Source organism: Corvus kubaryi, unplaced genomic scaffold, assembly GCF_017639235.1.
Source record: "Corvus kubaryi isolate FWS band 111438036 unplaced genomic scaffold, C.kubaryi_AGA036_p1.0 37103, whole genome shotgun sequence".
Classification (NCBI taxonomy): Eukaryota; Metazoa; Chordata; class Aves; order Passeriformes; family Corvidae; genus Corvus; species Corvus kubaryi.
The window spans coordinates 346,322-358,331 of record NW_024581029.1 but is presented as its reverse complement, the minus strand read 5'-3'; the positions used below and the strand labels follow the sequence as shown (position 1 = coordinate 358,331).

The 12,010-nt window shown below is 42.0% G+C and overlaps 1 protein-coding gene across 8 annotated transcripts in view; it reads left to right on the top strand.

The window, feature by feature from the left end:
• The window catches only part of EML6 (EMAP like 6), a 90,969-nt gene that overhangs the window by 32,015 nt on the left and 46,944 nt on the right, over positions 1–12,010 (top strand). For all 8 annotated transcript variants that reach the window (XM_042021050.1, XM_042021051.1, XM_042021056.1 and 5 more), the window contains 5 exons: positions 315–413; positions 1,500–1,568; positions 4,107–4,292; positions 6,142–6,277; positions 8,311–8,512. In XM_042021050.1, coding sequence (XP_041876984.1) covers positions 315–413; positions 1,500–1,568; positions 4,107–4,292; positions 6,142–6,277; positions 8,311–8,512 — 692 coding nt within the window. The remainder of the gene's footprint in view (positions 1–314; positions 414–1,499; positions 1,569–4,106; positions 4,293–6,141; positions 6,278–8,310; positions 8,513–12,010) is intronic.

Below are 12,010 nucleotides of genomic sequence, written 5' to 3'. Positions count from 1 at the left end.
CCTTTCACTTTTATTATCAGATTAATAAATCAAAATGCTAGAGAGGTGTGCACCTGAACCTCAGATACTTCAGGGTAAGAATTTCACTTGGAACATTGGTAGCTTGAAATCAATAACCTGACCTTTTAGAGATGAGACATTTCAGTGCTCTCTCCAGTGAGTAAATGTTGAGTGTGAATGTCTTTGCCTTTGGAATGTGGTTCAAACCCAGGTCATGTGTGGGAAAATCCATTCGTGCACATAATCCTGGGATCTACAGCAAAGTGATTTGGGGTTGATTTCCTGTTAACTGGATTGTTGTTGTTTTTCCTCAGCGTTTGGCTTCTGTGGGACTGGATGCCAAAAACACAGTGTGTATTTGGGACTGGAAGAGGGGAAAGCTCCTGGCGACAGCTACAGGCCATTCTGACAGGGTAATTGTATGGAAGCATTCCTGGATTTTGTCTGGGAGCTGCATGGGTGTTTTAAAAGTAATTTTTTGATTGTGTTAGGTTAATGCAAAGGTAATTTTGGTCATTCTACCTGGCTTGTAAAATACTGGACAAGATATTTATTCCTTCTCATTGTGCCAGACCGAGCACAAGGCACTGTTAGTAAGCCTAGAGAGGAAATATGTTGTACCTACACACTGAGTAGGGTGATCTGTAGGTCTTCATATGAGATGTGAAATGGGAGCTCAATGGCCAAAGATCATCTTGTCTCTGAGTATGTCAAAAAGACAATTTATTCTGAGGGAAAATTTACTTATATCCCTTTCACTTTTCCTTAAGACAGTTGCCTGTAGAAGAAACTTAATTGGGATAAATACTTCTTTTATATCTGTTAGCTTCAGGTAAAGGATCATAACTTAAATAAAGATGTGAACTGACCAGGTTTGAATTTAGAATGTTATTCAGGATTAGGGAATGTTGTACCGGGTTTAGCATAAGCAAAATACCTGCCTGACATATTTAAAAGCACATGGATGCATACATTAAAGTACATTGCCATGTTCCCAATACAAAAAGCATCTTAGTCCTTGTTCAGATTTTCTCTTCCGGAACTGATTCACTTCGCAGTTTTGCATGTGTGGAAGTTTTGCTGCTGGCCTCAGTAGGTACAAGATCAGGTTCTGAACTAGCAGAATTCTCCAGGACAGGCAAGAAGTACTAAAATCTTAGTCCCAGTTGACTTTCCCACCCAGAGAAAGGAGCTTTTGCACAGAAGAGGGAGTGGAAAGAATGCCTATGTAAGTATTGTTATTCATTAACATCTTGGAGCTGGAATGGATTGGCAGTGTGGAGTCAGGGATGAAGTGTGTTGACAGAACTCTGTGAGGAACCCTCCATATTTGCCTTGACCTTTGATTACAAAGAGTTCCAAATTTACCTGAAGAGTGCTCTTTCACTTGTAGTAATACGTTTCAACAGAAATTATGGCTAAGCACTGGTAAAAGCAAGCTGAACCTAGATGCTGTTACTGTATAGGTTAAAATATCAGCTTAATGTATTTCTTAACAGATATTTGATATTTCCTGGGATCAATATCAGCCAAACAGGATTGTCAGCTGTGGAGTAAAACACATAAAGGTAAAGAGCTTTCATTATTTACTTGGAAAAAGTACTTGCACAAAAAAATCTGGGTTCTTACCTGATGAGGACTTGAAATATAGGACAGTTTATATTTTTCTTTCTTTACGCTGTGAACATTTTGCAAAATGTTTTGTTTGAAGCCAGTTGAGACATTCAGCAGTGCCTGAGCTGCAGATTCCCTGAACAAGAAAGTCGGGAAGATCCTTTGGTGTAATTTTCATTCATTATATACTTAAAATTTTGGGTCTTCTGCCCTCTCCATTCCACCCTAATGGTCTCAGCCTTTAGGGGTTTCCCTCTTCCAGCATCACAAAGGGTCCCTGAGCAGCTGTAGGAGGAATAAAGATACAAAGTATGAACAGAATGACCTGCTCTTGGGCTTCTCATGGAACACCACTGAGAAATGTGCAGGGCCTGCAGAGAGAAAACTCTGGTGCCCCACTGTTTGTTCCCTCTAAGTCACCCTTTATGGAAGTGTTTTAAATGTAAACCTAATATATATCAGATGTTTGGGGTAAAACATTCTCATGCCTGTGGAAAGCTTAGAAACAAATCCTTGTTTGCCAATATCCCCTTCAGGTTTCTATTTTTCTCCAGTCTCCTCAAAAACATTCCTAACAGATGGCAATTATTTCACATGACTGGGGTGGGAAGAGCTTTAACTAGAAGTTTAGGAAACCAGTTAATATCTCTAGTTCTGGTTCCTGAGAAGCTCGTGCCCTTAAACCACCACTGCTTTCAGCTGTGGGTGGTTTTGGCAGCACTGATACCATCTGTTGTGTTCCACAAGCTGTTTTCCAAAACCTGTCTTTGGCACCTGTCTTCTGTTTAAAATGGCCATAATCACCCTGAACACAGAGAATACCAGGCACTGTAGATACACAGAGATAAAGGAATGCCAACAAATAGGAAAAATGCAGCATGGAGGGGAAGTGACTCCTTGTTTCCCTCCAGTGGTGCTCCAGCAGAGGCCTGAACTTGCTGTTCAGTACAAAGTGGCGGGAATGTGATAATAACAGCTCTGAAGGAATAGTATCACTGTGAGAATTGGGACTAATGCTTAGGAATTGTGCTGTTTATGCCTTTAGCAATCCAGTTCTGCTGGCTCATTTGGCTGAGCAGGCATTAGAAGCTGAGGTAAAGCCCAGGAGCAAAGGAATCTCACACTGAGCTCAGGATCCTCCCTCCACCCTTCTAACACTGCTGCCTGCTCTCCCACCCTTCGTCAGCTGACCAGAAGGGAGGAGAGTTTAGGTTTTACTCACAGAATGAGAGCCCTGGGGGCAGTATTCCCTCTGCCTTCTAAATTGGCTGATGTTAAGAGGCAAAGGGAAAATTTAATTGAATTAACAATAGAGAAGGAGCTGAAATAAAAAACCTTGATCCAAGGATTTTCTGGAATAAAGAATTTTTGAAAAATACCTGAAAATCTGGCTGTAGGCAAATGAATAGAAATGGGAATAGATGGATGTGATAAATCCATGTCAGACACATCATTATTCCTGTCCAGTCTCTGCCTGTGTCTGTCCAGTGTCCATTGGATGGAAGAGCAGGGATGGCTCCACTGACAGACTGTGCTGTGCTGCACCCCAGGGATTTGCTGTTCTGTATCTGCACGTGTCTAGAATGTCCTGGTGCTGACAGGACTGGAGATTTCAGCAATTCTCTTGCTATCTCTCATTGATAGTCTCTTTATTCTGCCTTCCCCAGAAGGTCTGGTCCTTGAGGGACAACTGAGTACACAAACTGTCCTCTCTGCTTGTTTATTTAAATCAAAAAAAGCTCTCTTATTCAGAAACAAACATCTGATATTTCTAGCTCTCCTCCAAAGACAACCTTCTGAGACAAGCTGTTTTCTTCACTTTTTTCCTCCTCCCCAGTCAGTCTTAGATTCCTCTTTGCAGAATGTTGATGACTTCTGTGTGGCAGCTGAGCAAGTCCCCATTCCACCCTTGGGAACCTGTTACTCTGGGAGTCAGGGAGCTGTCTCATGTACGAGCGTTCGCAGTCCCTGTGGAACAGATGGTTTCTGTGTAACTGTGACTATATTTGAGGGACAGAACTCTTTCAGTGCACTGGGGAAGGGCAGAAAAGTCTGCTCCAGCACGCAGGTGGTGTAAGATAAAGGATTTTATCACTTCAGTGCTGTAGCTGTGTTTTGCAGAAAAGAAAAATGGGATTTTCTTGGGTTTAAAAACATGCACTTGTCTGGACAGCATTTCCCAGCAAAACCTGATGAAGGACAGTGAGAGAATGAGAAGGGGCAGTGTGGCTATAGTGAGGCAGCATTGAACCTCACCCTCTTAAGCAGTTAGATCATTTGGTTTGGGTTTAGATGTACTACATTTGCCTGGATATTTCCTTGGTAAATGGGCAGGCTTTGGAGTGGTGGGTGTTCTGATAGCACCAAAGGAATCACTTCAGTGCCTGCCCAGGCACTGCTCTGTCAGGATGTGTGTCTGAGATCCGCACATTAATGTGAAAAACCAGAAATTCTGCAGAAACTTCTCCTGATCTGCCATTTACATTTCACAGTTTTGGACATTGTGTGGAAATGCCCTGACAGCAAAGAGAGGAATATTTGGTAAAACAGGAGATCTCCAAACAATCCTGTGTTTAGCCTGCGCTAAAGAAGACATCACCTACTCCGGGGCTTTAAATGGAGACATCTATGTTTGGAAAGGGCTCAACTTGGTCCGCACAATTCAAGGAGCACACAGTGTAAGTGGTGCTTTCATGTCTGTTTGATAAGGAACTGTTCATTGAATTGAAAAACTTCCTGAAGGCTTAGCTACAAAGATTTCCTTCCATTTCGGGTCAGAAGGATGTCTGAGGCTGTTCAGCAATTAAGAACTTAGATGCAATGTTGTACGTGTTGCCAACAGATGCTGAGCTGATAGTGCCAGAACTGTTGATATTTATAGCCTCCATCTAACCAAATAAACCAAATGTCAGATGAAGTCTCTAAATCTAAAGTTTCACAGATTGAGTAGCTTCGGTTATTATCGGTTTACTTAAAAATAATTGGGAAGCAGATTATCTGGGCTTAAATAGAATTTTACTATTATTATAGAATTACTAAAATTCCCAACACTGGAGTCTGACTCTTCAGAAGAGCTTCAGTGTGGAGCAAACCTGTTGAATCTGTGAGTTTGCATTCCAGCCATACTCCAGAGACAGTTTACTCCAATTGCTTTCATAACACACACCCACAAACCACCACCCCCGGTCTGGAGCTCTCATAATTACAGAGTGAAAGGGGGATATACAGGGTTGTGTTAGATTTCTAACCACTCCAATGTAATTAATTTGCCTCTGTTGTTGCTACAATAAAGACACAGTAGGACTTCCTTGTCTTATTTCAGATGTATTTGAAAACTGCTCCTATTTGGAATATGACTATGCGTAATGGCATCCTGGTGTGGGGTTTTTGGAAAAAAAGGAAGCAAGACAATTTTCTTAAGGAGAGTGATATGACTTCTAACACTTGTCACTATAGTTTTGTTCTAGGAAGAGCACTGCAAAAATAACGTGTTTTTTCTGACCTCCCCAGACTGGTTATGGTGACAGTTCATTAGGATTCAAAGGAGATCTAAGTGTTCAGCAGAGTTCTGGTTATTTGTAGAAGTAGCCCCTAATTTATGAAAGCAAAGAGACTGGAGTCAGTGAGACATCTTACCTGAGAAACTACTGTGAAACTGCAGCTGCAATAACACAGGAATGCCTTCGGCAAGCAATAACGCCCTGCAGTATATTAGCAGAAATTTATTTAGATTCATTAGAATGATTAAATACAATCACTCTGTATACAATGTGATAAATTATGGAGTTTGCCATGGCTGATATGCAATCTCTTGCCCAATTTCTAATCTCTATGTAATTAATATTTAGAAATATTAACCTATTAAGACATTGCACAAGGCCACTTTGAAAATGGAGGTCTTCTCTCCATTGTATTTATCTCCATGCAGTTCAACCTATCTCTTAACCAAGGTTTTCCTGATAAAATACTGACTCAGCAGGCATTCCTTGAGCTATTCCAAGGTGGTTCAGCACAGTCACTAATCATGAGGCATTTTCAAAACAAAGGAGAAACTCAAACTGTAATAAAACCTTGTTTTCAACAAAGAGAATGAATTGACACTCTTTCAGTTCCTGTCAGATTCCAAACGATGTCTGAGCTGAATTCATGAAAGAATGTCTCAGTCACCTCTGCTCCTGTAAGAATATTTGTATTGCTTGTTTGCTTGGTTTTGTTTATCCCGGGTAACTCTTTATTTTAAGTGCTCCATTAGTTATTCAATTGTCCTTGTCATAATATTAACAAACCCAAATTTGAAGTTCTGCAGATAGGCTGTATCACTGCTATTTGCACAAAGGTTTCTACGTAAACCGCTCAAGTGGAGCACTTGAAATAAAAGCTGTGTTTGCTGGTTTGCTTTCTGGATGGGCAACACTTTTGTGCCCAGCAGTTTCTGGCCTTTAACAAGAGTCTGTTTGAAAACGTTTGCTTTGTGTGTTTAAATTTGTTGTGAAGGCCTTTAAAACTTGGGATGCTGTTGGTTGACAGGCTGGAATTTTTAGTATGTATGCTTGTGAGGAAGGCTTTGCCACTGGAGGGAGAGATGGCTGCATTCGGTTGTGGGACACCGAGTTCAAACCAATTACTAAAATTGATCTCAGGGAGACTGAACAAGGATACAAAGGTAATGAGCTGTTCCTTTAATGGTTTTTCACACATCTGGATAATGGATTGTGACAGCATTTAATGTGAAGTATAAATGTCTCTGCATACTGCTGATTTTTTTACTTAATGGCTGTATTTATTTTTGGATCTGTGTTCCCTTCCCTCTCTGACAATTCTGTAACCTGTGGAGTGTTCCTTGATTCATGGTATAAACACAGGGATCCAATCACTGCTCCCCACCATGCAAATGCAAGAAGATAAGTGAGAACTAATTAAACACCTTTAGACGGGAGAATGAAGTTAGCCAGACCTTAATTAATTAATTACTTGCAATTCATTTAACTAATTGAGATTTCTGGAACCCGATACTCCGAGGTGCTGACCATCTGAACACTCCACTCATGCATTTGGAATGGTAGCACTTGGCAGATTTGTTAGAGAGAATGTTATTAAATTGGTGATAATTACATTTGTTGAATCTAATCCTGCTTCCTGTGAGCTCAGTCATCACTTTATTTTATAATTTGAAGCACTTACAATCTCACAGATCACAATGCATGCGTTATCAAGGGTGTAGTGTTCCCTCATGGAATTTAGCCCTCAAAAAGTTGTCCAAGACACCCAAGCAGCAGTCCCTGTGCTCTGCACTCCTGGCATTATGTAGGTTTTGCAGCTTGAATCATAATGAATTCATTAACATGAATTTCCAGAAAACAGTAGCAACAAATAACCAAAAAGCAAAGATCTGGGCAAGTGAAAACTGCCTTGGAGGCTAATCCCAACCTCTGGAAGTGGGGTTTCGTTTTCAGTTGTCATTGGCACTGATTAATATAAGCACATCTGTAGCCTCGAGCAGTGGTGGAGCCTTAATGCTTACCTGGGACCTTCTGTCCCTCCTTTCCAGTTCTTTTTCCAAAGCATGCAAAGTCATTGGCTGTCAAAGAAACCCTGAGAAATCTTTCTTCATGTGCAGTATGTTCACAGAGAACATTGCCTTTCCCACGTCCAAAGATGTGCTTTGTAATCCAAAATGTAACAGTGCCCATCTTCCGCTGAATTCCAATTGGAATTCCATTCCTTGTGTGGTCATAGGTGTCTATCAAGAAGAAGATGGCAGTCAGAACTTCAGTATGAATTTAGCTAAGTCATAAAATGGCATTATAAAAATTAAAAGCTGCTGGAACTGGACAAGAAAATAAATGAAGATTAATTTAACCTTCTCAGGAGATGAGAATATTTTATTTGTGTGACCAGTAGTTCATTGCATTATGTATTTGATTCCAAAAAAAAAAGAAAATGATGGTGTGGATGACCTTGACTACATGACAAATGGATTTTTTTATTCATTCACATCTCACAGCATCTAGATCCGATATCCAAACTTTTTTGCATGAACTGGAAGAGAAAATACGAACCCTGCAAGCAGCTGACCAGAGAGTGCTACCAAATTGCTCAGACTGCTGAGAGGGTGTTTTTAAGCTCATGATCAGTAAAACTCCAGCTCCAAAGCTAGGCTCAGATTTGTGGAATAAGATCAAGCTCTCTAAAAGTTATGCAAAGCAAAATTCTGTTGGTTTGGCTTTTGGGAGGAGGGATGCCTTTTCTTTTTTTATTTTTTGTTTCAATAATCCATTTTGATTGAAGTGGGTAAGGGTGATAATGTGGGCACAAACCATTTAAATTCACCATTAAAATTTTATTTGAATGTGCAAGAAAGTAAAGTACTGAAAAATGGAATGAACCAGCTTCAGTCACAGCAACCCCTTGGCTGATGTAAAATTTAGATCTTTAAATCCTGTGAAATGGAGCTGGTTTTTAAATTCCCAAGGCGTGCAGGAAGAGCATGTTTTCTCAGGATTGGGCTTTCTCTTTGTGTGTCAAATGGGCAAAATCTGACAGAACTGCTTTGAGCTTCGAATCAGCTGGGATGTTCTGTGTGACCCCGGTGCCAAACATGCCAGCTGGCAATGACCTCTGGAATTCTCAGCAGTGCTGGCTGTGCCATCCCCTGGCACGGCTGGCACTAAGGGCAGCTCCCGGTGTGCCCCCCAGGCCTGTCCATCCGCAGCGTGTGCTGGAAAGCCGACAGACTGCTGGCGGGGACACAGGACAGCGAGATCTTCGAGGTGCTTGTGAGGGAGAGGGACAAGCCCATGCTGATCATGCAGGGCCACTGTGAGGGGGAGCTCTGGGCCCTGGCCGTGCATCCCAAGAAGCCTTTGGCAGTCACGGGCAGCGACGATCGATCCGTGCGGTAAGGCTGCATCTGGTTTGGTGATTTTATTACTTCACGTGCCCATTAATTTGTAATGGATTGACTTGCTGGCCTTACGTTAAGACTCTATTAAGACAACATTTTTCCCCCGTGTTTTTCTTAGCAGCTTTGCTTTTTCTCTTCAGTTTTCATATTTGGGTGCCACACATTGGGTAAAAGTAATCAGAATTTATATTCAAAATGTGCTGGATTTATGTGTTCTGCTTGAAGTACTGATTTATTCCTGTTGTGTAAAAGTGACCTAAATAGAGAGTGGCCGCCTTGTACTTCTCTTTTGGTAAAACAAGCAACAAGCCTAAATACCTTCATCCAGTGTTTTACTCAGAAGGTGTCTGCTTCAGCCTTGAGTGTTTAGGAAATCTGATCTAAAACCAATTCAGTTAAAATGCCAGAAAATGAGATTGATGAAATGCACCTGTGTCACAAGGGGCAGCAGAGGGGCAGGCACTGATCACTTCTCTCTGTGACCGGTGACAAGACCCAAGGGAACGGCTGCAGCTGAGTCAGGGGAGGTTTGGGATGGGTATCAGGGAAAGGTTCTTCCCTCAGAGGGTGGTCGGGCACTGAACAGGCTCCCCAGGGAATGGTCACAGCCCCAAGGCTGCCAAAGCTCCAGCACAGAGAGCCTGGACAACGCTCCCAGGGATGCCCAGGGTGGGATTGTCGGGGTGTCTGTGCAGGGCCACGAGCTGGACTGGATCCTGATGGGTCCCTTCCAACTCAAGATATTCTGTGATTCTATGTTTAGTTGTAGCACTTGTGCCTTGAGGCTTTGTAGCAGAGATTTTAAATTTTGTCCACATATTTGTGGACATTGTCACAAAGTGAAGGGTGTTCCTTTTTCTTGTCCCTATGAAAATTTGGCAAATTGATAAGCCTCTGGGGGAAAAAAGGCATTTTATTGTGCTTAGTGAGACTTGACTGTAGAGTTTGGAGGTCCAGCTCACACTCTCCCTGAGTCCACAACCACAGAGCTGCTGTGTGTTCTCACCTAAGCGTGAACTCTGCCCAGTGGAACTTATTATTTACCTGTGATTAAAGAGATGGAGATTTTCCTGAGTGCCAAAGCTACTGGAGACGTTTTGGGGAGACCTGGCTTTGTTTTGGCAGTCTCCCATGTCCTACCTTCAGTGGTGGTTCCACCCTTGCAGCACAGCACAGGCCCGGGTTGGTTGTCCCCTGATGGCCTGCTCGGTGGTTTCTCCTCACTCTGCTATCCTGATTTCTAACTCCTCCATCAGTTTTTTTCCAAACCCATTTCACTGCTTTTTGTCTTCTACAGATGATTTGATTGCATATTTATAAATCAACCCCAGGCAGTTACCAAAGAGATTTACAGTTTTTAGGGACTACTAGACAACCTATTTTGGAAACATAGATGTGGATTTTACCCTTTGGCCCTATTTCAATGGGAAAAATCCATCTCCTACCGTACACCTATCTTCTGATCAATGCTCCTTCAGATTGCACATTATGATTCACCTCTGCCTTGAGGCTTGCTGCTCAGCTGGAATTTCTTTTTTCTTCCCTTTCAATCTTTTCACTTGTACTGGTTTCCTATCCATACTATCCCTCATCTGTTTCTAACCCCAATTAAAATCTGCGTGTGAAACCAACAGAACTGCCAGTTGTTCTCTACAGTCCTGTTTTCTCCCTGCTTCCTGCAGGAGGATTATTTCTTTCAGTTTATGCAGTGCATGAATGGTCTCTTCTGCTGGGGTTTGCCTGTCCAGTGTCACAGACAGGCACAAGTGTCCTGTCAGGATGCAGGTTAGCTCTGGAGGAAGGGCTGCAAAGCTGGGATTAGCATTGCACTGCCCTGAAGCCAATAAGCCCCACTAAGATGGGATTTCTTGTCTTGGGTTTATCTCTTGGTGAGCAGAGTAATTCAGCTCCTGGAGCTGGGGAGGGTGCTGCTGACTCAGAGCCTGACGCAGTTCGCGCCCCTCCAGGAAGCACGGCAGGATCTGTGTGCTCATCAAGCCTTGATTAGTTCTGCTCTTATCATTCTTATCACTGTTGGAGCAGTTATGATATCCCTGATGCCTTTGGACATGCCATCTCTCAAGTGTGCAGGGATTTTACTGCCCTACATTGCACACCTTTGAGCTGTTTGGGCACTAGAAGAGTGGGGGATTTGAATCCTAGTGGATTTTTTAATAGATTATAGCTTCATGTGAGGAATTCCAGTGAAATGTATAAATACTTCCTTTAACATAAAGTACGCAAAAGGATTTTCCTACAATTTTTCTGTAACACTAAAATTGCATCAACAGGGATGTTTCTGTATTGCACTTCACTGGGTAATTTTTCTTAGTATTTGATTATCACACTATTTTGCAAAGAGTGAGTATATAATATAAATCTAAATTGGTTTAGAAATAAAAGTATTTAGTGAGTCAGATGATATTCTTGTGTCTGCGGTGTCTAAATGAGGAGTTACTGTATTTTTCCCTAGCCCAGCTGAGAGAAGGCTCTACCCAAATATAGGCTTCTTACATTTTACATTTCCAAAGCAAAGCATCTCAGCTAGGAAAACTGCCTGCTCCCTGTCTCTTACCACAGGAACCGGGAGAAATTATCATTCTCTGAGGGCACAGGGAATTATTTATTACATTTACTAAACAGACTGTCATGTGTTGCAATTAGGCTTCTAGAGTATGGGACAAACTGATTTATGTGGAAGTAATATTTTGGAGCAACAATTGTATCCTGGGGTTTCCTCCAAAATCTTTCCAAAGCCTTCCTGGTTCATTCCTTTTTGTATTGAGCTCACAGCTTCTGCGTTGTGAGGCTGCAAGATTCTTGATCCTGCTTCTGGTTTGTCTTTGAAACCAGTTTTACATCTGTTTGTTTTCCACCTTCTTTTCAAGCTCCATCCAAGTTGTGTTTATACTGTTTGTTCTAGTGCCAACAACGTAACTTTTTCTCCTTTGGAGCCTCCTGTGCTCCCAGTGCCTCCAAGCTTCCTGTGCAGAGCAGAGCTCAGTAGCACCCACACTCTTTGTGCCCGTGTCTTCAGTGGAAACGGGAATTGTTACTGTTCCAAAGTTTGTGCTACAACTCTCAGTAGTATCTCCCATCCGGCCTGAGCGTTCCTTCCTGTCCTCCAGCTTTGCTCTACAACTTGGTCCAGTGTCACGTTACAGTTTCTGCACAAATTGTTCTTTTGTCCAGTTTAGCACATAATCTCACCTGCTGATTCGTAATTCTCATATTTTACCAAAGATTTTACCAATATACTGTATTTATGACTGTCCTCAAAATAAAAATAGCTGGGTATTGTTGGCTTAATTTCTCTACGCTGAGAGAGGTGTTTTATGCATTTTCCCCCATTCTTTTAACTGTTCTTTAAATTTCTGGGTTTTGCAGGCTACTGAGATCTGACTAACCAGCCTATAGTGATCTGGGAAGCTCCCTCCATTCCTTCAGAAAAATATAGGGCCATTATTTGCCTTTATCTTAGGACATAATTTA